General features: G+C 53.7%; 1 protein-coding gene across 5 annotated transcripts in view; it reads left to right on the top strand.

Annotated features, from left to right (window-relative positions):
- The first annotated feature begins 886 nt into the window (after positions 1 to 886).
- STK32C (serine/threonine kinase 32C) overlaps positions 887 to 26,175 on the top strand; it is a 70,647-nt gene continuing 45,358 nt past the window's right edge. For all 5 annotated transcript variants that reach the window (XM_068399048.1, XM_068399046.1, XM_068399045.1 and 2 more), the window contains exon 1: positions 887 to 1,054. In XM_068399048.1, coding sequence (XP_068255149.1) covers positions 970 to 1,054 — 85 coding nt within the window. In that variant the 5' untranslated portion in view covers positions 887 to 969. The remainder of the gene's footprint in view (positions 1,055 to 26,175) is intronic.

Below are 26,175 nucleotides of genomic sequence, written 5' to 3'. Positions count from 1 at the left end.
AAATCAAGTCCTTATTTTATGACAAGAGCTGAATATAAATCAGCGCGGCTGTTTTCACATTAGTAACATTAAAAACCAGCAGCGAGTACGAGTGACTAATTTAAGACGAGCTGTGTGCGCTTTCATCAACCACCACACGCTGTGCGAGCCTTGGCCATAACGTAACCGGAGGCCTCTCCTACCGGTACCGATGGCTGTAAGAGCACCCGGACCGTGTGAGGCAGGGAGCTGCTGGCCGCGCCGGTGCCCCGAGGCTGCGGGGGCGGGCGGTGCGGGGCAGGGCCGGGCCCGGGCCGGTGCGGGCGCAGGGAACCGGGCAGCGCGGGGCTGAGCGCGGCCCTGCGGAGAGAGGCCGTGCCGCCATCACAGCCCGCGGCCCCGTCCTGCGGCACCGGCGCGGCCCCGTGCTGCGCCCCGTGCCTGGTGCACGGAGCCGGCGGCGTGAAGCAGGAGCGACCGGCGCTCCCGGGCGCTCCGCAGCCGCGGCCCGTGTCCGGGCGCGCTGGGCGGGCCGGGAGGCGGAGCGGGAGGGGCGGCCCCGGGGCCCGGCACGGCCCGGCCCGGCCCGGCCGCACCTGCGGGCGGCGCCGCTGCCCTCCCGCCGCCGCCGGGGGCGCTGCGCTGGGGGCGGCCCGCCCCGCCCCGCCCCGCCCCGCTCCCGCCGCTCCGCTCCCGCCTCCCGCCGCTGCGGCCGCCCGGCTCCCGCCGCTCCGCCCGGCCCGGCCCGGCCCGGCCCCGCTCCGCTCCGCTCCCTCCGCCCCGCCGCGCTGCGGCAGCCGCCGCGGGCAGGAGGTCGGGAGGCGGCGGCGCCGGGCGCTGCCATGCGGGCGGGCGGCGCCGGGGCGCGGGGCGGGTGAGGGCGGCGGCGGCGGAGGCTTGGCGGGGGCTGGCGGCGGCTCGCAGCGCCTGGTCCCGCCCGCCGCAGCCGGCGGGGAGCGGCGCGCAGGGCATGCCATCCGCCTCGCCCCGATGTTTCACTGGGGCAAGTGGAAGAAGAGGATGGGAGCGAGCGCCTCCTCCTCCAAGAGACCCGTCTTCGACGAGCGGGAGGACGGTGAGTGCGGGCCGGGATGCCCCGGGATGCCGTGCCCCGGGATGCCCAGCCTTGCCCCGGGATGCCGTGCCCCGGGATGCCCAGCCTTGCCCCGGGATGCCGTGCCCCGGGATGCCCAGCCTTGCCCCGGGGTGCCCTGCCCCGGGATGCCCAGCCTTGCCCCGGGATGCCCCGGGGTGCCCAGCCCCGCACCTGTTGAGCCTCGCCCCGCTCCGCTCCGCTGGGCCCGGCGGGTCCCGTCCCGCCCCGTCCCGCCCGGCCGGGGCTGCCCACCGGCGGGCAGCGCGGAGCGGGCCCGGGCGGCGGCTGGGGTGCGCCGGGGGCAGCGGGGCCGAGCCCCGGGTGCGGGTCCGCCGGCCGGGTGGTGCCTCCGCGGGCGCGGGGGTGCGGAGCCCTGCCCCGCAGGCAGCCCCGCAGAACCGGGGCGGCCGCCGGTGCGGTACCGGGTGGTTGAGAGGCGGGCGGCGAGGGGACGGTGCGGCGATGGAAGTTTCAGTCTGTGCGCGGAAACCTCTGGTTTTAGCCAGGAAAGATCCAGCGCCGCTGGCCATCAAACTCCGAAAAAATACTTGTCGTTGGAAAATGCTGCTTTGGGTTTTTTTCTCCCCAAATACAAGGGTTTTTTTTTTGTAGAAATACACCACGAAATAAAGCACAGTTGCATTGGACTTCTCAGATGCAGGGTGAAATTTCAGAGGACCAAAGGAAGGAAGCTCTGAGTGGGCGAGGGAGGCTCGGGAGAGGCGTGAGGCCAGCGGACGGGGTGCTGGGTGGCCAGGAGCTCTCTGGTGTACCAAGAACGCTGCGTTAGCCCTGGGACACCAACCCAGCGCTGGCAAAAATCCCCGGGGGCTTGGAGTGCTGGAATTTTGCACTAGATAAACTTGGAGTTAAATATATGTGTTAATTTGAGCCTTGAAGGCATGGTGATGTTCGAGTTTATGTGAGCGCTGGGTCTGCTCCGTTCAGAGTTTTGTGCTCTGGGTGGAAAATGTGTTTCCTCGTGGATGTGGTGGGTCAGCAGGACCAGCAAGCGAGGCAAGGAAAACCGCTTGAATTGGAGGCTTTGCTGCCTAGTTCAGAGAGCATTTCGTTGTGAACTGCGCCTGTGTGCAGCCAGCGTAGGGAAATGGAGCTCTGCAGGTGAATGACCATTGACAGAAACCCGATAACATCTCATAAGGCGTTTTCAAGCAGCGCTTTTGCAATAATGGAGGCTTATTAGGACATTACTTCCTTAATATTGCCTGCTTTTTTCATCCTTGCTTGTTAGTGTGTGCTCAGAGCAATTACAGGGTTGTTCTGGTGAACTCCTATTTACTGGCACGGCGTGGTTGCTATGGAGATCTCTTAAGACATTCCAATAACTTCCTTACATAAAGGAGCCGGTTAATACTTTGGTTTTGTGTGTGACATAATGTGAAAGAATTACTAGCGCTGACAATTTAAAGTGAGGTAAATTTAAAAAAAAAAAAGGGAAAAAGATAGGTTAGTGTATGAAATTATACCCAGAGGTGGTTCCCAGTGATTGATATACAAGAGTGAGCCTGGCTGTCGAAATCCAATGGTTAATGCCTTTTAATTGTGACAGGGTGGATCTTCTCTCAACCCTCTCGTTTTTTTTCAGCGCTGTTTTTGTTAGTGCTGGGACTGGCCTCGTCGCTGTGGCAGGGACCGAGCCTGGGGCAGGTCGGTGCTGATGGAGCCTGTGTGCAGCGCTGGCTCGTCGTCTGTGCAGGGACAGGCTGGGGTGGAGCTGTGCTGTGGAGAGTCGTGCCCAAGGAACAACCATCCTGCTCCCTCCTCGCTTCCCTTCCCGGGTGCTAGGTTGTCCCCTGACCCCCAGTTTTCCCACGGTTCAGGTACCATCTCCTGGCTGTGACGCCAAGTGTGACCAGTCCGTTGGCTTTCATCTGAGCTGCGGTGGGGAAAGAAGTGCATCTGCATCCTTCTGCCACGCTTCTGGTACCGTTCTTGGCTGCAGCGGGCACGTCGTACTGTTCGTGTGTGCTGATACAGCCTCTGAGATATTTCTGAGCGTTTCGGAGTCGGGATCCAACGAACGGAAAAGCTGCCTGTGAAAGGAGAGTGTGTGCGTGTTTGTGGGTGCAAGCTGCAGCGCTTGTAGGTTTGTCATTGCCACCATGTGCTGTTCTCCAGCAGGAAAAACAGGCCTTTGTCTGTAAGAGCTCTTTAGGCTTTCTTATTTATACCTGTAAGAACATTTTAAAGAAGCTTTTAAGCAAGGCACTGCCATGCTCAGCTTGGTTTTCGTGGGGGCAAAAAGGCGTTTCTGTTGTTCTGGGAAATGGCCGAGCAAGTTTTATTGACACAAACCCCCCTGTATTTATTTTGGTTTATTTTATTTTTTATACTGAATTGTGAAGCCAATGGGAATGTTTCAACCCAAACATTAAAAAAAAAAACGTTTAGCAGAGTTGCAAGGGCTTGGGAAACAGGGCAGGGCGGTAGGAAATACAACACGCCCTTACACTGAGTGCTATTAGCGCTGCTCACAGTTGTGTTACGTGAGAGAGGGCAAAAAACGCGGCGTGATGGATCTTTACGTGCAGCTGCAGCTAAAGGGGAATTTCAAGAGTGCGTTTGGGTTGTGGCTTCTCCTGGATCCAAGTGGCTTACTAAAAAAGTGTATGTAAATATCCATGAGAAGATGTAAAGCCATCTGGTGCTTTCTGCTGCGCTGCTCCTTCCTTCGCTCACACCGAGGTGGGTGCTCAGGGGGCTTTCTGCCCCTTTCCTCACACTGAGCGAGGTTTCCAGCTGATCTACGGGGTTTCAATGCTGCAGCCCAGTTGTTTTCATCATGATTTTGTCTCGATTGCCTCTTTACCCACCCCTTACTTGACTCTCTCTGCCACAGTGCAGATGGCTCTTTGCAATGGGGCAAGCGCAGTCTCCTGGGTTTATCCTACTTGCATCAAAATCAGCTTTTTAGAACAAGTTCCCAGTTTCACAGCCCATGGGTACGGCTCCTCCAGGAAACCAGTCTGGTCAAAGAACTGTGTGCTCAGGGTTAGCCTCTGGGCCAGGTGAAATGACTGTGGGTGCTTTTGTTTCCCCTCTCGAGGAGCAATCTCTGAAATTCTGAATACTGTTCTGTGAGGACGTGGCACTTGGTGCCCTGGTCTAGTTGCCATGGTGGTGTCAGGGCAATGGTTGGACTCGATGATCCCAGAGGGCTCTTCCAACCTGATTGATTCTGGGATTCTGTGTAAAAACGTGTTTCCGTGGTAAAACACAAAAACTGTACACGTCGTGAAGACGTTTCCTAGCTGCTCTGTTCGCTGAAGTGCTCCAGCTTTAGGGACGTGCTGGGCCCGGGGGGCTCTTGAAGCCCGAGCAGCGCTGGAGGGACGGTCCCCGCTCTGCCTCCCCACCATCCTCATCCTCGCGGGGCCCCGGGGGGCTGGAGAGTCGCGGCAGCTGCGCCCGTCCCCATGGAAACGGGCGAGAAACTGCGAAACCTGTGGGAAAGTGCTTAAAACAATGCCCGTTTTCATGCCAAACCCCGGCTGTAGGGTTACACACGCACCAGGCAGGCACCCCTCCTGCCTCACCCTCGTGCCCCTGGGTGGCGAGAACCAGGGGGCTTAATTTGTGGGGCTGTTTGATGGATGGAGAATGGGCTGCGTGTGCTGGTGCCCAGCCTGCCTCTTGCTCCGACCTGTCATCGCTGAGCCGGTGCCGGGCTGGGTGCCAGGCGCTGCCGGGCGCTGGCTGCCTCCAGCTGCAGCTCTGGGCAGGACTCTCAGGCCCATGTGTCATCATCAACTGCACTTTGAAGTCAAGCATTCACTTCTTGCAGACTGGCAACTGTTTACGTTCCTCCTTTGCTTCCTATTTTCCGATCCCACGAGGGCAAGATGTCCAGCGCTCTCCGCAGGGCTCGGCGTTAGTGTTTCACATTGGGATTTTCCCCCGTAATTGTTCGTTCCAGGGTTTGGGACCTTTGGGGAAACAAGGGCGTGCTGTGGGACTGCCGGAGGTGTCGGAGCGACGGGGATGAGGAGCACAGCCTGACCTCGCCAAGCGTCCCGTACCTCCGCGGTGACCCAGAGGCCTCCTGCCGGGTTTGTCCTGGGTCTGGGGGCATCCCATGGAATAATGCCCAGTAAGGGTTATAAAATCCCAAATCTAAGGTTAGATGCAGATACGTTAGGCTTCTGTGCTCTGCAAATTGCTTATTAAAGTAATCACTGATCAGATTGCAAGGCAAACTTTTTTCATAGCCTGACTCTTATGTGGCTGTGGGCTGGGAGCGCAGATGCCTTTCCCTGTTATTTAAAAACAAGAGAAAAAAGCCTTTGTGTGTTATCAGAGTGGTATCTAAGTAAGTAAGTGGGGGGAGGAGAGAGTGGGAATTACAAGGAGGTGTCAGAAAAGCTGTGTTTAGTATTGTCAGCGGTGCTTTGTTTGTGCTTTAAGCCTCCCTTCCCCGGATCCCAGGCTTTTTGTGTGTGCTTTGCCCAGAGACAAGCCCTGCAGGCGCTGCTGCCCCCAGCACAGCCCCTGCTCCTTGTTCAGTCTAAGGACTGAAAACTTTTCCGCACGTGAAGCTTTTCAGTGCGTCGTGTAACGCAGAAATAGGTTAAACCCAGAGGACTCGGTAACTGCAAGTCATGAAGGTGTGTGGTGATGAGCACGACGTTTCCGTTACCGGCGCTCCTTCCCCTTCAGAAGCAATCGGTGACGGTGCTGTCGCTCCCCACGCTGAAGGCCATGGTCCCTTCTCAGCAGCACTGGAAGAAAACTGAAGAAAAATCATTCTGGACTGCGCTGGTGAAGGGGATGAAAGGTCTCCTGTTGAACACTGGGAGCTGCAGTGATGGAAAACCGTGGCTGTTGCTCACTGGAGAGCATGCTTTATCTTCTCTTGGGTGGCTTGAGAACATACAATTCTGTTTACATCTTCTAATTTACAACGAATTCCAAACTAAACTGCCTTTCAGAGAGAGAATACAGAATGCATAGACTGGCAATCTCACCCTTCCAGCATTTCACTGTGTATCTTGTCCTTTCAAGTCTCTGTGGTGTTGTCACGTTTCCTTTGCCATTCCTCATTTCCCAGTTGCACCGTGATAGAGGCACTGGTGGGGTCTGGGGCCGAGTGTGGGCTGTGCGGGTCTGGGTACGCTCCACTCCTTGGCCCGGGGAGGTCTAGAGAGGGGAGATCGGGTTAAACAAGCCCTGGGGGCAGCTGGGGCTGTTTGCATGGAGCTAAAGTAAGAAAGAATTAACAAACCTCACTGCAGTTCATGGGACACTGGGCTGATCGGAGGGAAAAGGGCAGTCAAGGGCAATCATTGAGGGCAATGGTTGGACTTGATGATCCCAGAGGTCTCTTCCAACCTGGTTGATTCAGTGATTCAAGAAAAAGTTATGGGAATTACAGTTCAGGTGAGGTGTTAGACCGGGTGAGTGCTTGGCCTGTTCTGTAGGGGCCACAGTCCTCACGGCTGGCGTGAAACGGGCTGTCTGTGAACTGGGGATAGCACGCGGGAGCACGCTGCTGCGCGCCGGAACGCCTCGCTGCCACGTTCCCGGTGCCGCCGTGGGGACCGCCCACGTGTGCTTCCTTTTAAATACCCCTTTATTTCTTGTGGGAACGCCTGAAGTTGGTGGGTGACGTGGTGAGGTGGTGGGTGACGTGGTGAGGTGGTGGGTGACGTTGCGCAGAACAAAGCCGCCCGCAGCGTGTCCCTCTGCCCCAGGTCAGGACGGGGCTGTCCGCTCGCCGTGGTCACAGCCGAGCCCCGGTGTGTCCTGGCTGGGTGTACTGGGGCAGGGGACGGTGCAGAGCCCGTCATTCATGGTCAGCCCCAGAGGGTGTGACTTTTCCCATCGCTTTCCCAGACACCCGCTCTCCAAACGCTTTGTCATCCACCGGTCTGTGATTTAAAGCTGTGGGTTTTGTTAACGTGCAGTTGCTACCACCTTATCCTCGGATCCTGTAACGAGGCACCTGCGTTAATCACGATTAATAACCGCCTGGGTATGACGTGGCTAAAGCTGCAGGGCAGGGGCAGGGGTCAGTGCGGGGGTCCGAGGTGCGGGTCGGTGTGCGCAGGGAGGACGGCGGCCGAGCTCTGTGCTGGCGTTTATTTCCCACAGTGAAGAGAGGTGGGGTAGCTCGCGAGTGGCTTTGCTGCTCCTAGCAAGGGAAGATAAATGTCAGTGTCCTCCTTCCCTCTCCCACGGTTCTTCAGGAATTAAATTGCTTTAGGTGACAGTTACGGAAAATTAAAAGCGCTGGGGATGTGTGGGAACGGGCGGCTCTGGATGCGGCTCAGCAGCGAGCTGTGACAGCGTGTGAATGTCGAGGTGCTGATTTACATCGGGCTGTTGTCCGGGGTCTTTCCCCGTACCCAGGGCAGGCGCAGAGAGGCCGGCACTGAGCGATGTTCTGCTGATGTGGCTGTGCACACCGAAGCCCTGGGGGCTGATGGTAAAGCTGTGCTGTGTAATTAAATCAAATGGCAATGTAATGTGTTTACATCTCACCTGACGCTTCTGGAAGCTGACAATTTTCATTTATTATTCCAAAAAATACACTTATTTGGTTCTAGTGGCACAAATTGCTGGTGGGCTTCTGAGGCTGGTGGAGGGCGACCAAGGTGGTGAAGGGTCTGGAGGGTCTGACCTACGAGGAACGGCTGAGGGAGCTGGGGGTGTTTAGCCTGGAGAAGAGGAGGCTCAGAGGTGACCTTAGTGCAGTCTACAACTACCTGAAGGGAGGTTGTAGCGGGGTGGGAGTCGGCCTCTTCTCCCAGGCAACCAGCGATAGGACAAGAGGACACAGCCTCAAGCTTGGCCAGGGGAGGTTCAGGTTGGACATTAGGAAGCATTTCTTCTCAGCAAGGGTCATTAGCCATTGGAAGGGGCTGCCCAGGGAGGTGGTGGAGTCACCATCCCTGGAGGTGTTTAAGAAAAGCCTGGACATGGCACTTAGTGCCCTGGTCTAGTTGCCATGGTGGTGTCAGGGCAATGGTTGGACTCGATGATCCCAGAGGGCTCTTCCGACCTCATTGATTCTGTGATTCTTGTGAAAGACCTTTATTTAAGCTGTGATATGTAGCATGCTAAATTACCTTGTAAAAAAAAATGTCATATAATGCACTGGAAAGCTATATACTGCACATTGGCTTTGTATTTTACTAGTTCCCCAGTCCTAATGGAAACTGTCAGGCAGGACCAGAAAGTATGAAACACAGAAAATTATATACATTAGACTTGGATTGTTTGCACCGTTGGAAAACGTGCTTTATGCTTTAGGGAAAATAAGGCTAACGCTTGGTCCCAAATAATTTGCACTTTAAAGGCTCGATGCTGCCTGTGGTACTCACATGAATAATTCATACACACTCAAGCAGTCCCATAATTTCATATTGAAGCCTGGTTCTAGCGTTGCCCAAAGCTCTGAGCTGCCCTCGAGCAGGGGCTCCTCCAGCACAGAAAGCAGCGTGGTGGGACCTTCAGCGCAGGGGTGAGGTGACAACCTTTCCAGCTGCGTGTCCCCGAGGGCTGGGAGCCCTCCCCATCGTCCTCGCTTGGGCAGTGTTCCCAGCTTGGCTGGGGGCACCCGTGGTCCCTGTTCCTTTCGTTCAGGTGGTTTTCACCGCATGTTAAACACCACAGCAGGAACAGCACAAGCGCGTGTCAAACCAAGCACAGTGGCGACGAGGCAAACTCAGGGATTGATTAATGAATATTTTCAGCTTGTTGTACATTTTTCTACGTGGCTTTCTGATATAAAGATCAACGTGTGAAATTATTTTTAAAATAACAGGCTTCTTTTAGCTAGAACAAATTGCTTCTGTTTACCAAAATGTTGAGTAAACAATTCAGTCGCTGGTTGCCCCCAGTAATACTTTGGCAATGATTTAGTGAGCGTTTCTCGTGGCCTGGGTTTGGATTTTCCTGTGCGCTCAGTTTGGCATCTGCCAAGGTCCCCCCGCCTCGCCCCCTCCTCTCTTGGGGCCCTCTGGCCTCTTCCCCGCCGGGAAGGGGCAGGTTTCCATTGCCAGCCCTGCCCTTGCTCTCACCGAGGCTGCCCGGGGTTTATTCCTGGGGCAAAGCAGGGCTGGCAGCGGGGCGGCCCTGGAGCTGGTGTGGGGGATGCTGAGCAATGCAGGGCCCTCGGGGTGTGCTGGGCCCCACCAGCTGTCCGTGCTGGGGTACCAGCACCCCGAGCTGCCGTGCCGTGCCATGCTGTGCCGTGTGGTGTTGTCTTTCCAGAATGAGTTGGTACGTAACCACGTTCAAGAGAGTTTCTTAGCACAGAAACAGGGTGTCTGCTTCCCCCAGAGAGGTTAAACTTCGTGAGTAATTCTGTTTGACGTCCCCACTGTGCGTGACTTCGGGTCTGCTCTCTTGTTGCTTGGTTGAAGTGAATCCTGGGTGGTTGTCCCGGGTCATCTGTCCTGTGCTCCTGCAGGTACCGGGTGGGCAGGCTCTGTCCCCGCGGGGCTCGGGTGGTTTGGTGAAGTCTGTCCGCTGAGTGAATCTGTTCTGACACCTCCAGAATACAGAGCAGATTTGTTGTTGACTTCAGGGAGAACCAAAGGGGGTCACTGCTTCTACCTGGGGTCAAGCCTACCCAGACAAAAACATCTTTGAGTATTCATGGATCTGTGGTGGCTCTTTTTTCCCTTGGCAGATTTATCGACATCATGGGCCGGTGTGACTGACAGCCACACGTCTGTACTGCCGTGGTGCGACCCTTCCTGCAGAGCAGAGCACTGCCGGCTGCTCCCGAGCCAGGGAGGAACCCAGGGCTGATGCCAGGGCCTTCATTAATATGCATACAGTAAAAAAGAGAACAACCCCAAAGCAGACATCACTGTATTTCCATGGTGCTGATCCATCCAGGTGCCAAGAAATGAGTAGAGCTGGCAGCTCCAGCCCTTCTTCAGGAGGTTTTTTCCAATTTTCTTCATGAGATTTCGTTTCCCCCTCCTCCAATTTTCTTCGTGGTGCTCAAGTGGGATGAAATGCTGTAGCAGAGACCACCCTTAAACACTGATTGCGGTATAGGATTAGAGGTGTGGTGTGTATGTGTTAAGCAAGAAAATGCATTTCGTGTCTAAGCATCTCCTCCATTGCAGCTCTTGCAGATGAAATGCTGCTCAGACACCCACAGACGATAAGCAATGATAGAGCTGAGCTACTGCTGGGTTAGTGGCTGCTTCCCTTCATGAAAAGCCAAGAGGTTTGTGCTCTTAACCTGACAGATTCACTGCTGCGATACAAAAGTAGGCAGGCGGATCTGGCTGGAGTATAAACACCTTTTTTGGTTTATTTCCCCAGTGTTCTGGTAGCCGTTACCAGCCCCAGTGACACAGCAGGAGGAACAAGGCTGGCTTTCATGCCCCACAATGAATTTGCTGCTGTAGCAAGTAGTAAAATCCTCTTTTGATTAAAAACCAGAGGCAGCTGATCATAGAGGATATTCTTGGAGACTCACGGTTACAAAGAGTTCTTGTCTCAGGGCTGTTGCACACTGAGTCTGCAGGAAACTCTTAATGTTTCTGGGTTTATTTGGAAAATAATCAGGAAACACAGAATAAACGATAGGGTGTATGATATTGAATAGCTCCCACGGTGCACACAGCTGCAGGGCTGCTCATCCTGAAGATACACGGGACTTCTCCCGCTCACGTGTGATCCACCACACACCAGTTGCCCCTGTGAGCCTAATAATTTTTTCACAATACCTCGGTGTTTGTTTCTGGCTAAAACATGAAGTTAAACAAGAAGCAGGGAGCTCCTTTTCTGCCTGGAGCAGCCTTTGTTGCTTTCTTTAGGTACACAGAAAAAACATGCCAAGTCTGAGGACTCCAATTACCTACAGCTACTGGATTTACTGTGGCTCGCTCTTTCTTGGAAAAGCATTGTTAATTATTAATATTCCTAATTTTCCTATTAATTAATGTTTAAAATCTTCCAAATATGGTGTCAGGGCCTTTCCAAGTGGTACGGTGCTAGTACTAGCAAGGGTCTGTCTGCTTTGAATATTCTTGTAAGCCATTTCCCTGATGTTTTAGTACAAAGCATCGGGTTTTGTCCTCCTCCCAAAGGGCTCCATCTCTCTAGGACGCGTTTGTGTGACTGCACGCCAGGAGCTGGGATGTTGTTACCGCGCGGTGAAGTGCATCGGGTGCCACGTTAGCAACTGGTGCATCTCTACAGTGACTCTTGCTGCTCCTTGTTATCTATTTCCATGGCAACAGCAGGGCCGGTCCTGGCTGTGTGCGGCGTGGGGGGCGCAGGGGCTGCGGGGCTTCGCCTCTGCGTTCAGCAGAGCTCCAGCAGAACTCTTCCCACCTCGTAAAGAGCTGCTGAAACATTTTTTTTTCTCATTTTTCTTACCCAGATAGCAGCGCTCCTTTGCTCTCTGTATGGTTCCTACTCTGAATCAGGTGTTGAGGTGTTGGAGCGAGTCCAGAGGCGGGCGACCAAGCTGGTGAAGGGTCTGGAGGGTCTGACCTACGAGGAACGGCTGAGGGAGCTGGGGGTGTTTAGCCTGGAGAAGAGGAGGCTCAGAGGTGACCTTAGTGCAGTCTACAACTACCTGAAGGGAGGTTGTAGTGAAGTGGGAGTCGGCCTCTTCTCCCAGGCAACCAGCGCTAGGACAAGAGGACACAGCCTCAAGCTTGGCCAGGGGAGGTTCAGGTTGGACATTAGGAAGCATTTCTTCTCAGCAAGGGTCATTAGCCATTGGAAGGGGCTGCCCAGGGAGGTGGTGGAGTCCCCATCTCTGGAGGGGTTTAAGAAAAGCCTGGACATGGCACTTAGTGCCCTGGTCTAGTTGCCATGGTGGTGTCAGGGCAATGGTTGGCCTCAATGATCCCAGAGGGCTCTTCCAACCTGACTGATTCTGTGATCAGAGCTCTGAGCCATCTGAAGACCCCATCTCCAGCAGCTAACGAGGGGAGCCGGGCAGGGATTTCTCCTGCCCTTCAGTGTACGTCTTGACAGAGAAGTGTGAGCGTCCCCGTTGCTCTCTTAGCTCGTCAGCCTGTCAGTGGTAATGCGACCTGACAACCCTTAAAAAAAACCCTGACTGGAGGATCTGTTCTGCGGCAGTCTCGGGCCCTGCTTTCCACAGGTTGGCTGTTGCTATATAAAGAAATAGTCTGTTGTTTCTAAATTTACTCTGTTAATGTCACAGAGCATGAAGAGAAATAGCAAGAATACATTGACAGTTAGGGCAGGGAGTGACAGAGGGAACGGGCCGGTTGCGGCCGTCTGGCTGGGCACTCTTTGAATCTTTGTTCCTCTTTCTGTTTAATTGCTCAGGCCCAGAAAGTCGTCGGCACATACAGCTTTTTGTGGCCATATTTATAGGCACATTTGAACAAAAATGTAATTCTGCTCACTAGGGTATGGGTGTAACCCGTCTGGAGAATGTCTCCTTCTGGCCCTCCGATGTCCTTCAGCTTGTCTTACCCTGCTGTTCCCCGTACGGACCCGCTGTCGGGAGTGCGATGGGGCTGTTCGATAGATCCGGGTCAGATTTCCAGTGCCTGACATAAGTGGAAGCTCAGCTCCCCTCAGTTTGTTTTTTAACCTTCTTGGGAAGCCCCAGTGCTTGCAGGTTCTTTGCGTACTAACGTGTCGCAGATTTTGCATAAGGTTTATTGCAAAAGTAGGTCTTGATACCACTCATGGTGAATTACCAAGGATGTTGGGTAGACTTTGAGCTCAAGTGGAGCCTTTAGAGTGTTGTCAAAGGTATGTCCTGCATGCATAAATTCCTTCCTTAAGTGCTTCAGAGGATGGTCGGTGCCTCAGGACGTGGGGACGCACCTACCCACAGGTGAACTCTAGTATTTTTGTTGACTCTGACCACACAGAAGTGTTTGCCTGGGTGGTACCAGCACCATCCTGCAGCGATGCTCTGCAGGATGAGACCCTTGCTCAGACCGTGTCCTTCTGTCCTTGGTTGCGATGCCTCTTTGGGGCATGAAGTTTCCTCTTCCGTAGGTGTGCGAGTGTCCAGGCGTTACAGTCTGGTTTGACTGGTGAGAGGGGATCCAAGCAGTGACCTGTTAGACCGTGCAGGAGGCACCCGCTGAACTGGGCTTGGACCTCGCTGACCAGGCTTTCCCCACGTTGGGCTCGTGGTCCCTGCACTCGGCACCGGGAGCACGAAGAGGTGTCAGTGGGTGCACAGCGGGACTGTGGGAAACTGGAGAAGTGAACTAGGGGAATGAACGGGAGAATGGTGCCTAATTCTGCTGTCTGGAGCTTCTGTTTCTTTTAGACTTCCCAGTTATCGTTATTTTAAGCTCATCCCTCTCTCTTAGTCCCTCTGACACCAGGGCTCTTTCCCCAGTGCAGTGTGGTGCCTCTCCACCAAACCTGCAGCCAGTCGGTGTCCAGCCTTTGTGGTTTGAGCTGCCTTTGGTGGTGTCGTGGGGACCGGTACGGCCCGAGTAGGGCGACACACACCAATCCTCCTGCTTTTGCCTCCTGGGTGTGTCCAGCGGCTGCGCTGATGCCGTGGATGCAGTGTCCCACCAGCGGGTCGGCGCCGGGGAGGTGGGTTTGGCATTGGGGAGGTGGGTTTGGCGTTGGGGAGGTGGGTTTGGCGTTGGGGAGGTGGGTTTGGCATTGGGGAGGTGGGTTTGGTGTCGGGGAGGTGGGTTTGGCGTCGGGGGGGTGGGTTTGGCGTCGGGGGGGTGGGTTTGGCGTCAGGGGGGTGGGTTTGGCGTCGGGGGGGTGGGTTTGGCGTCGGGGGGGTGGGTTTGGCACCAGGGGGGTGGGTTTGGCGCCGGGGGAGGTGGGTTTGGCGCAGACCCGCCGGCCTGGCTGGGATCAGCCGGTAATTAAAACACACTGCATTTGGAGGGTAGCAAAAAGCCATTAAGAGGCACTCTGCTGAGGCTGCTTGGGTGATGCTAATTACTGGCGGTTAATTAAAAAGCAAGTAAGAGGGAAGCTCTTTCAGGGGCTGGAGCGAGGGTGCGGGGCGGCTCGGGCGTTCCCTGGTTGTACCCACGCGGCTCCGTGCCGGGGCTCGTCCATCCACCACCCAGCACCTTCGTTTCTCCATTCCCACGGCGAATCTCTGTCAGCAAATGAGCAAAATAAATGTTGCTTGTTTGTTTTGACAATTACAGTACAGATTTAATTACGATCCTTCTTCCTCATATACTGCTGAACGTTATGTGGTGTGTTTGGCGTAAACAAAGATGTTCTGCTAATGTGAGATACGGTTATTAAGGACGCACTGTCACGCCGGAGCCTGGTCCCCGTGACCGGAGTCAGCTGGGGCTGAACCCCCAGCACGTCTGTTGTTTTGTGTGTTTTTTGCAGCCCGTGTGTGAGGAAGGGCAGATGCTGTGCAGGGGCGTCACCAGAGTGTCCGGGCAAGCCTTTGGAAGCGAGCTGAGGAACCCGAAAGAGAGGAAAAGAAAGGGAGAAACCCTCTATCTCTCTTTTAGTTTATTTTGAGTTGGCAGCTTCAGGTGTCACATCAGGAATACAATATCTGAGTCTCGGAGGGAGCTCTCTGTTCAAAGCAGCGGCTGTCTTCAGTTGTCGCTCACCACGGAAAGGGCCTCGTTCTCCTGCTCATCACCTGCTGCCTTTGAGGGATGTTTTAAAGCCTGAGCCTGTTGTGTCGGTAGGAAGGGAGCTGTAACACTGGCAATGGTAAATTGGCAATGACTTTGCATTTCGTAATTAGTTCACAATCACAGAATCCCAGAATCAATCAGGTTGGAAGAGCCCTCTGGGCTCATCGAGTCCAACCATTGCCCTGACACCACCATGGCAACTAGACCAGGGCACTAAGTGCCATGTCCAGGCTTTTCTTCAACCCCTCCAGAGATGGTGACTCCACCACCTCCCTGGGCAGCCCCTTCCAATGGCTAATGACCCTTGCTGAGAAGAAATGCTTCCTAATGTCCAACCTGAACCTCCCCTGGTGGTTGAGCTTGAGGCTTGAGGCTGTGTCCTCTTGTCCTAACACTAGTTGCCCGGGAGAAGAGGCCGACTCCCACTGTGCTACAACCTCCCTTCAGGTAGTTGTAGACTGCACTAAGGTCACCTCTGAGCTTCTTCTTCTCCAGGCTAAACACTCCCAGCTCCCTCAGCCGTTCCTCGCAGGAGGGCAATGTACGTGTCTTTCAAAGTACCGTTACCCCGTGCCACACACGTTTGACACGCTGGTCATTCAGCACAGGATTTTCAAAGCTCTCGGGCGATGGTTTCCCTTCCCCTCCCTCAGTCAGGCCGTTGAGAGAGATGAGGTTGAATTAAGGCAACGGTTTGAATTTCTTTCTGAAAAATACTTTGGGACTCCGGGGTGATTAAAGGGGGCTTGATAGCCCATCGGTTGCATGTCGGATAGCCCGGGGGGCACCGAGGTGAGCAGCCCTTGTCCCCGGGGGCTGCTGGCCGGGGCTCTCCGAGCTGCCCCCGTTCCCCATGAAGGTCGTTCTCTCAGTTACCTCTTGTCAGAAAACCTCTCAAGGAGGTAATTCAAGGGAGACATTATTTCTAGAGATCCTTGTCAAATTGCAGAGTCTTTAATTAAATGCGTGTCCATTACTTAATGGCAATTACAGAGAGAAAATCCTTACTTCTGCGGGGCTGCAGCAGGGCTGCCCCTGGCGTGGGGGCTGGCGTGAGGACCCCCAAGGGTTTGCCCCCCTGCCCGCCGCTTATTTGTGTCTCATTGCAGAGTCTGGTCAGGCAACAAGTGAGAACCCCCAGCCCAGCCTCGCTGGTTCAGCACCGAGCGAGCGTGTGTAAGCGCTGCCTTACGTCTGCCGGGTATTTTTATCGCCTGCCTCATTCTACCGGCCTCGTCTGAGTCATCTCGTCCCTGGTTTAGATTTATGCTCCTTTCTGCGCCTACTCCCCCCGGACCTGGTTCCCCCAAGCCGAAGGCAGGCGAGCCCGTTGTTATTAAATCACGTGGGCATTGCACCGGGGAGTCGTGAGCGTTGATATATTTTATTTAGCAGCGTCCTGGATTTAATGAGCGTCCATAATACAGTAATTCACAATTTATCATAAATAAAGACAACAGAGTAGGTTGCAATTTAATTATTGCTTATTTGTGTAGCTGCTGTGGGGTTTATGTAGCAAAATACATACAGGAAAAGCAAATGCTGAATTACAGCCCATCCTAAATGACAGCCCGTCCTAAATGACAGCCCTTCCTGTGAGCAGGGAGTGAGGTGAGCAGCCTTGTCCTCCTTGCACTGCTCACGGGGACAACGGCTTTGCTCCGGGAGGGTCTGCAGGAGCGGGTTTTGGTGTCCCTGTGCATGGATGGGGTGAGGCCCTGGCACCGCTGTTACCAGAGTCACCCCGTCGTTGTCAAAGATGTGCTGTCATCTTCTGCCCTCCTTCCACAGCCACTTGGTTCCTGCTTATTTAATGCACAAAAGATCCCTCCGAGGGGGGACAACGGACAGCTGCACTGCTCCTTCTGTGCCACATGGTGAGTGTTGTATTTATGATGGAGAGATCCAAATACGGCCCATCTGTTACGTGTGGTTAAGCTGTTCACTTCGTAGAGAAGAGAACGCTTCCTTGTCTCTCTTGTGATGTTCGCATGAAGAGCCGAGGCTTTGAAAGCTGTTTGATGTTTTTCTTCAGGGGGTGGATGCTACCACGTGAGAAGTTCCACGAAACCACGCGCTCATGTCCCTGGACACGTCTCTTTTCTGGCTACCGGTGTTGTGGTGTGAAGTTGCCAGATGCGTTGAGGTTGGGCACAGTCATAGAATCACAGAATCACAGACTGGTTTGGGTTGGAAGGGAACTTAAAGCCCATCCAGTTCCAACCCCCTGCCATGGGCAGGGACACCTTCCACCAGACCAGGTTGCTCCCAGCCCCATCCAACCTGGCCTTGAACACTGCCAGGGAGGGGGCAGCCACAGCTGCTCTGGGCAACCTGGGCCAGGGTCTCACCACCCTCACAGGGAAAAATTTCTTCCTAATATCTCATCTCAATCTCCCCTCTTTCAGTTTAAAACCGTTCCCCCTCATCCTGTCACTCCATGCCCTTGTAAAAAGCCCCTCTCCCGCTTTCCTGTAGCCCCTTCAGGCACTGGAAGGTGCTAGAAGGTCTCCCCGGAGCCTTCTCTTCTCCAGGCTGAACAGCCCCAGCTCTCCCAGCCTGTCTCCAGAGCAGAGGGGCTCCAGCCCTCGGAGCATCTTCGTGGCCTCCTCTGGACTCGCTCCAACAGCTCCGTGTCCTTCTTGTGTTGGGGGCCCAGAGCTGGACGCAGCACTGCAGGGGGGGTCTCATGAGAGCGGAGCAGAGGGGCAGAATCCCCTCCCTCGCCCTGCTGGCCACGCTGCTGGGGATGCAGCCCAGGACACGGGTGGCTTGCTGGGCTGCCAGCGCTCGGTGCTGGCTCATGGCTTGGAGCCGCCTGGCAGCCGCTGCCGGCTGGGCTGGAGCTGGGATGCTGGGCGGAGGTTTCTGGCTTGTGACCTGGTTAGAGCTGGATGGTACAAAAAGCTTTAAGAAGCAGACAAGGAGTTTATTGCCAGAGGACTTTAATTTTGCATTGAGCATAAGGGGAGCGGAGTCAGATGTAATCAAGAGAGAGATAGAAATAGTCCAGAGATAACGTCCCGTCTTCCCCTCTGAAAGTACTAAGAGTTTTATGATTGATTTCAGGGAAGCAGCACTGGAGACTAGAATGAAAGCGAGTTGTGGAAGATGGAGAGGTCACAGATGAGATGATTTAGAGGATCAGTGAGCCGAGAGCTGCTAAGAATAGAGCGCGCCAGAGACAAAGCGGAGTGTCAGGCAGCCTGACGGGCTGCTCCCGCGGATGCCGTGTCTCCGGTGACGGCAGCAGCGGCGCGGTGATGAGTGACTGGGAGGAAATTGGTTAGAGAGCAGCTCTGCAGGGACAGGAGCTGTGCCTGGAAGTGGTGGGGGCTCGGTCAGCAGCGAAGCCTTGGAGGGGACCACTGCAGGGACCGGGACCCCCGACCCACGAAGAACAGGCGAGGGACTCGGCGCTTGGTCTGGGACAGGAGGGCAGTGCCCGAGGGAGGGAGGGAGGGAACCCCTTTTTCTCCATCTCTTGTCAGCAGAACAAGCGACGGCTGAGTTGATAAATGGGAAGGAAACAGTGGGTGGAGGTTGTGGAAGGCATCCTGACGGCACGGGTGGCTGGCTCCGAGGGGGCTTCGGGCACGGCGCCGGGGGCAGCACCCGGCTGCGAGACCACGCTCCTCACCCTAGGACATCTCCTCTGTGGAAAACTCATCCGTGTGCTGGAAACCTGCTGAAAGCCCGGCTTCTCCTGCTGGAGAGCTTGCTGGGATCGCCAGCTCCTGGGAACTTCGGTTAGTCTCTCAGCTCTCCAGTAAAGTCCTAAAAAAGTTCCCTAAAATAATTATTAGTGCCTTTTAGAAACTAATTTTCACAAAAATTGTTTCTTAGGAATTCTTGATCACCTCAGTTAAAAAAATAAAAGAAAAATCATTTCGGCACGCTTCAGAAATGCATTGGCACAACGATTAATTCAGCAAAGTCTTTGATTTCCTCCACGCGTGACACAGGCTGCCTGGCCGGCGGGGCGTTCGGGGAGCACCTGCTGCAGTTGCCATTTTTATAACACACACATTACATTAAATTTTGATTTATATCTCTGACGTCTAGAAAAAGGAGCGTCATAGTTGTGCTATGAAATATAGTCATGGTCTGTCCACGTTTTGGATAACTCTACCCTATTCTTTAGAAAATTGGCTTTATTACTGGTAATTGTGCTAAAAGGAAGACTATTTAATCCCGGCCAGCCCAACTTTCTGGGACATTAAGTTCTAATAGCCATATATAAACTGGTCTTAATAGATGAGTCTGACATCATCTGGCTGCTTATTAACTATTAAACCTTGTTTCAGTAATTCTCTTGGCAACTGTGCGTGTGTTGCCATAGTTTCTTTGTTGATAGAGCAAGACATTAATGCATTTTGAGTACTTCTTGCCCAAAAGACATGAAAAAGCACCTTATGTTTAAAGGTACAAACTGGAGCCCGTCCCAAGAAGCAGGTCAGAGCTGGCTTGCCGTCTGCGGACACCGTCCCGGCCCCGCGGCTCTGCCTTTGTTCGCATGCGGGACGTGGGTTTGCGCAGCTGGAGGAGCGTTGGAAAGCCCCCGCTGTGGTCCGTGCTTTGCAAAGCTTGAGAAATATGTATTGCATGTTGAGACAAACAGTGACTGGAGCACCAAAGTGGAGATTCACAGAATCACAGAATCAATCAGGTTGGCAGAGCCCTCTGGGCTCATCGAGTCCAACCATTGCCCTGACACCACCATGGCAACTAGACCAGGGCACTAAGTGCCATGTCCAGGCTTTCCTTAAACCCCTCCAGAGATGGTGACTCCACCACCTCCCTGGGCAGCCCCTTCCAATGGCTAATGACCCTTGCTGAGAAGAAATGCTTCCTAATGTCCAACCTGACCCTCCCCTGGCCAAGCTTGAGGCTGTGTCCTCTTGTCCTATCGCTGGTTGCCCGGGAGAAGAGGCCGACTCCCACTCCACTACACCCTCCCTTCAGGTAGTTGTAGACTGCCCTAAGGTCACCTCTGAGCCTCCTCTTCTCCTCCGGAGCGCGTTGCTGGAGCAGAGCAGCGTGGAGCCGAGAGCTGCACAGCCACGCAGAGTCCGGTCTTGAACTTTTTGAGGGCTTTCAATAAGTGCAATTAGCACATATTTCTTCTCTGCTCCTCGTCCTCGGGAGTAGATCAAACTGAAGGGATAAGCAGGTTGAAATAAATTCACGTCTCTCGGATGACAGTCCTCGGATTCAGCCTGAACTTACTTAGGGAGAAATCTGTGGGAGATCCGTACAGTAGTAAAAGGCTTTTGTAAGTAATTACAGGCTTAAGGGAAGTTGTAGCATTGGATAGTGACAAGTGGTATTTATTCCATATTTTGTTCAATATTGTAAATTACGTACTTATTAAAACAGTAAAATGGGCAGATACAGAGCTGCATAAAGCTGCCAAACCCGAGCCCCCAGGAACCTGGAGAGCACTGGGGTGTTTGTCTGGGCGGGGGGTGCAGAGCCTGCTGGTAACCCTTCCCGGGGGGAAAGCCCCGAGGGAGCCGGTGGGCACCTCACTGGGTGCTGGATGGCGTCTGTACCCCTCTGGGCTGGGTGAGACGGGCTCTCCTGGGGGGCAGAGGCGCATTCAGGAGCAAACACATGCAAAAAGGCTGGGCATTACACGCACAGTGCTTTGTCTTGGTGTAAAAAGGGAGAAGATATTCACGGCGATAACTTTGTCCTGTGTTCGGGGGGATGCTGAGACCCAAATCGGATTTCGTGTAATCTTCCTGTTTCTTTTAGGATTTCTTCTGGCTTTTTTGAAACGTTCAGTTATGCAGATGGCTCGTGAATGGCGGAGCGCAGCGAGCGGTGGGGAGGAGGGGAAGAGCTTGATTCATTCAGACTCGCGCGGGTTGTTGTGATCACCAGCGCGAGGCTCTTGACAGGTTTCATTCTGCGCTCGGGTAAGCACGGGACTAGCTCGAGAGCTGACGTCTTAAAATACCTCATGGAAAAGCAGCACACTAAGGGAGGTGAAAGGCACGAAAAAACAAGGAATTTTTGGAAATGCAGAACTTTTCTTTCCCCTATTTTTCCCACGGCCTCGTGGGTGTCTGCGCTGGAGTGCGCCGTGGTGAGGCGGTGGTTTCAGTGCCGGAGGGGACGGAGCAGGCTGTGTTCTCGCAGCTCTCCCAGGAAGGGTCTGTGTCCGTGGGCTCTGTCAGACAGCGGCACTCCAGCCGTCCCATGGGCAGGAGACTTGGCCCCTCCTCTGGCAACGAAATCCTTCCTCCCAGTGATCAGTTATGGTGTGAATGTATATATGTATTCTCCATTATATGGGAGATATATATCCAGTATACTGGATACTATTGAGCTAATTTAGGAAACATTTAGTCTTTCTCTCTCTATTTCTTAATCAAAAGGAAGCAGATTTTGAGCAATTTTTTTTTCCCCAGGAGGTAGGAAAGTACTATTTGCCTTTAGGGAATAAGGAGAGAACACTTTCTGTTCGTTAAATCTAACTGGGAAGTGCTCAAGATGTCAGGTGTGAAAACGGAGGCTGAGAGAAGGGAAAGGTTTTGATTTTATTCAGCTGACTGTATTGTTTATCAGAATTTTTTTGAATTTGATAATTAAGGAAAAATCTAATCTGTTCTCAGTGCTGCTCGTAGTGCAGTGGCTGTGTGAGATGCCCCACAGAAGACGTGGCCCAGCCATGGGGGAGCAAGGCGTAGTGCAAGGAGGTGGAGGGGGGATTTGTGGCAGTGGTACAAACTGGTGAGAGGACCAGACAGCGCGTCACCCGCCCTCGGTGGAGAAGGTTCTAGTGGCAGAAGTAGCCCCCAGTGTTGCCCCCACCTGCTTGCTCAGATTGTCTTTTTTTAGGGATGAAACCCACCCCCTTTTTCATGGGGGGAGTTTGCACTAGTTCGAGCGAAGCTCGAGCAGAACTATTTACTGTGATTTGTTGGATCATTTTTAATCAAGAATATCCAGATGCCCACTGGTAGGCGGGTGTGTTTCCTCAGCCCTAAGAATGGCCCAGCATCACTGCACCAGTATTTACTGGTTGAAAAGCTCTCTGGAGTACTGGGATTTTGTGATTCTGCTGTGTGGGGTATAAGTCAGATATAGCGGGTATCCTTACGTTCCTTGGAGTTACAGTTTCAGAATAGACGGTGATACTTTCATGTTCATATTCATATCTATATTCAGTAATAATATATATTCACATACACGTTCTGAGCACTAAGAGCACCCGTGTTTCCAGCTCGTGCTGCCCACCAGCCCGGCCTGTCTCTCCCCATGGCGGGGCATGGCCGTCCCCACAGTCCCAGCTCGCAGGCCAGCCGTCACTAGCAGGGCGAGTACCTGCGTGGTAAGCAGGAGTGAGTCTTAAATAATCGTTAGACAAGAAAGGTGCTAATTTAATAATGAATAATTTGAGTAGCTGTCTTTGCAGTAGTGGTGGAAATAAGTGTCACCTACTGTGACAGCGAGCCCTTGCTGTAAGAACACCGTAGTTACTTACCTTAAACTTCAAACTGACCTTTGCCAACTCTCTCTTGCTGGTGTAGAGAAGGGAAAAGGATTTGACATGAATTCATACGTCTTGATCAGTGTTTTTCCAGCAGGAGATGAGAACCAGTTTGTTACAGTATTGGAGTGGGAGGAAAGAAATGTGAATTTGTAAGCGAAATAAAACAGGAGAGAGGGAATAAAGAACGGGTGGGGGAGTGGGGAAGGTGAGAGGGCAGTTTGCCACTGAGATCTGGCTGAACCTGTATGTTCCTTTTGTGCATGGTTCTGTGGTCACCTCATCTGATGCCTTCACACGATGTGAATTCTCTGCCTTGAGAAGTGACAGAAACACAGAATTCAGCTTTCCAGACAGAGAAGGCTGGTGTCCCCAGAACAGGCATGAATTTTTGCAGTCTGAAGTCGTGTTCTGGGCAGTACCTAATGAGACTGACCCAGAGGATTTGCAGTCGGTCCTTTAACAATGCTGTAGAAATAATTACAAGTGAGTTGCTCGTTAAAAGGATTTGGGTTGAAGCTCTCCTAGTGCCTGCGTGGGTGCCGATGGAAATGCCTGTGTGCTGGCAGGAGGCAGCATCTTCTGGGGAGCCTGGTGCAGGTTTGCTGCCCGTTGTCTGGACAGCCGAGTCCTGAGCTGGGAGCCTCGGCGCGGGCAGCGGGGAGATGTGGGGTGTCCCTGGTGAGATGTGGGGTGTCCTGGGCGAGATGTGGGGTGTCCCTGGTGAGATGTGGGGTGTCCCTGGTGAGATGTGGGGTGTCCTGGGCGAGATGTGGGGTGTCCCTGGTGAGATGTGGGGTGTCCCGGGCGCTCACCCCGGGCAGGGGGGCTTGGGGAGATAAAACCATGCCCTGAGCAGTCTGCGAGCAGAGCACTGCAGCCAGTAAGCACGATTTCCTTCCCAGCTGCCCAGAGCACTCGCCGTGTGCGAGGGAAAGAGTTGGATGTGTTTTTGAGTTGTAGATTTGCTGACATGCGAAGTGGGAGTCTGGAGATCCAGAAATAGGGCTGTGTTTGCTGAACAGAGAGGGATCTCCGTGGGACGTGAGCGGGGTAGCACTGTCCCCCCCGGGGCTCCCAGCCCCATCCTCCCGGCAGCGCTGGGGCCGTGGGGATGGTCGTGCCCCGCCGTGGGGAGGGACGGGGCCGAGCTGGTGGGCAGCACGGGGAGAGCTCTCTGCCCTTCCCCTCTGCCTGCCCTTTTGGGAGCAGGAGGGAACGGGACAGAGCGATTCCGAGGTACAGGACCTCTGCGGGAGGGTTTCCCTGCGCTGGGCAGAGCTGCCAGCTGGAGCTGATCCGGTGCGTTTCCAGGACCGTACAGACCCCCAGATCCTGAACCTTTGCTGAAATAAAAACCAGCCAAGATTGCTGAAACTTGGGCTTTTCTAATACTGGCAATTCTCTTCAAATTTCTTTCTTGCTCTGACAAGTCAGGTAGTACTAAAATACCACTAATGAGCAGACTGAATAAGTTGATGTGATTTAAAAAAAAAAGTTACAGAAAAGCATTTGTAATGTATTGCTGAAACTTGTCAGTCTTCTTGGAAATGACAGAAGGAAACCCTGAGTTTGGAATCATGGAATCACAGAATCACTCAGGTTGGAAGAGACCTCTGGGATCATCGAGTCCAACCATTGCCCTGACACCACCCTGGCAACTAGACCAGGGCACTAAGTGCCATGTCCAGGCTTTTCTTCAACCCCTGCAGAGATGGTGACTCCACCACCTCCCTGGGCAGCCCCTTCCAATGGCTAATGACCCTTGCTGAGAAGAAAGGGATTCATACCTTCCATCAGTCATATCTTGATATCAGTAATATCTAGGCAAGGCTGCCTAGAGCCAGTGGCCCAGGACGTGTCCAGATGGCTTTTGGATATCCCCAAGGATGGAGACTCCACCGCCTCCCTGGGCAGCATGGGATATCTGTGGGAAAGCTGTCTGAGCTGGGCCAGGGAACAGACCTGGGTTAAAATCACCTGCCTGTGCAGAAGTGGAGGGAGACGAGCGGGTGGGTGCCTGAGAAAAGGGTATGTAGGACCATAGCCTCCAGAGTAAGAGTGGTCCAGCCTTTCCCCCATGTCCCCTCTCCCACCTTGAGGGCACAGACCTGGGTGGGACAGAAGTTTCATCCCTATAATCCCACCTCTGTGCCAGGAAAGGCGTGAACAGGAGTTTTCCCTTCCACATGTGGGTACACAGACCGGCAGCACGGAGCTTGCTCCAGGTCAGCAGCCTGAGATCACCATCTAGGAGGTGATTAAACCCTCCTGCCTTCCCGACAGGCAGCTCCCCGGCTGTGGCCAGGAGCCGGCGTGGCCGCTGGCCGCCCAGTGTGTGGGCTGCTGGTGGGTGCCGTGGGTGGATGGCCCTGGGGAGATGACAGACACGTGGCTGAGATGCCCAGGCGTGCCTCGGCAAGGACCTTGTCTTAGGTGCTGGCCTGACGTTCTTCCTTGGCTGACTTGTGTCCCCTTGGCTTGTTTCAGAAAGCTTCTACTATAGCACGGCCAGCTAATGTGCACCAGCGCTTCCCTCCTGGGCTTTAACGAGCGTGGTAACACACAGGACAATTAGGTTAATGATCAGCTGATGTCTCACCTGATTGAGCAGTGTGCCCTTCTCACCTTCGATACCAAGTCATGGATGGAGGAGTTTATTTTGTTTATTGCTTGTATTTTTAAATTAAGCTTTTGTTTTATTCAGCCTTTAGCATAATCCATTTCCAAGTACCTAAACGAGGTTTCGGTTTGGTTTCTGGTTTGATCCTCTTGAAACCGAGGTCAATGGCGAAACACTTGGAAAGCCCAGGAGATGGGGTGTTCAGTATTTATCTTTTGAGAGATTTTTCTTTTTTCCCAGCAAACGTTATTGTGTTGTTGTAGATTCACAGGAGCAAGTTGTCTGCAGAGAGCCTGTGCTGCGCAGTATGGCTTCTAGAACATTTTGTTTTCAGTTTAGACAACACTGAAAAAGTTGAGCTCAGCCCTCCAGGAGTCCTAATTAGCTCCATCAGCGTATGTGCACCGAAATCATTAAACGTGTGGTGGTGGGTTTGCCTCAGGAAGAGGGAATATCAAGTGCCACCTGAGTGCACATAATGAAGTTTAAAGCATGAAGAGTTAATCTTGCTGTGTATGAGAATTTGTGCCATTTCAGGGTGAACTCTGTACTTCTCAGTATACGAGTATAAAAAGTTAGTAGGAATTAGTGTGAGCTGTTTGCTCTTGAGCGGAGCAATTGTTTTGGATTGAGTGCTGGGATAAGCTTGGGAGTGATACTATTATTAGCACTCGTTTTCCTGAGTAGGTTGTGATCGCTTTGACCTGAAACACAGAATCAATGAGGTTGGAAGAGCTCTCTGGGATCATCGAGCCCAACCGTTGCCCTGACACCACCCTGTTGTTCCTGCTCCTGACCCACGCGGGAGCTGCGAGCGTGCCCCGACAGCAGCCAGCTGTCCCCTCCCTGTGTGACCCCGCTCCCACGTCTGTGCACAGTTTCTGTTGGGAATCAGACCCCGCTGTGCTGGCTCCCGTGTGTACCACCCGCTGCCGAGTGGGTTTTCCAACGAGGATCACAGAGTGGGGATCAAGGATGGAGCCAGGGCTGGTGGCTCTCCGTGGGGCTGGGGTCCCCTCCGTCCCTCCTGGCACCGGCCACACCAGGTTCCCTTTACCCCTCTGGCTGCACGCTGGGCTTAGATCTCGATTTTGCTCTTTACCATCAATTCCAGTGATGGTACGTTAAAGATTTCTTGCTTTGTACTTTGGCTTCATGTGCCGTTTGTTTCCTCTTATTGAATCCCAGTTCCCGGAGGCCACAGACACCAGTGTGATTTCTGTGCAATCAGATGCTGGCAAGTGCCACCTCCGCCTGTGCAGAGCAGAGCAGAAAGCTTGAACAGGGCCCTTGTTCTGTGCTTCCCACTGAGGAAAAATTGATGTGGACCCAATAGACAGCAGCCTGGGCATATTATGGCTAACAGCTTGCTGGGGAACAGTCCTTAGCAAGT

Source organism: Nyctibius grandis, chromosome 4 (genome assembly GCF_013368605.1).
Source record: "Nyctibius grandis isolate bNycGra1 chromosome 4, bNycGra1.pri, whole genome shotgun sequence".
NCBI lineage: Eukaryota > Metazoa > Chordata > Aves > Nyctibiiformes > Nyctibiidae > Nyctibius > Nyctibius grandis.
This window is presented reverse-complemented; position numbering and strand designations above follow the sequence as displayed.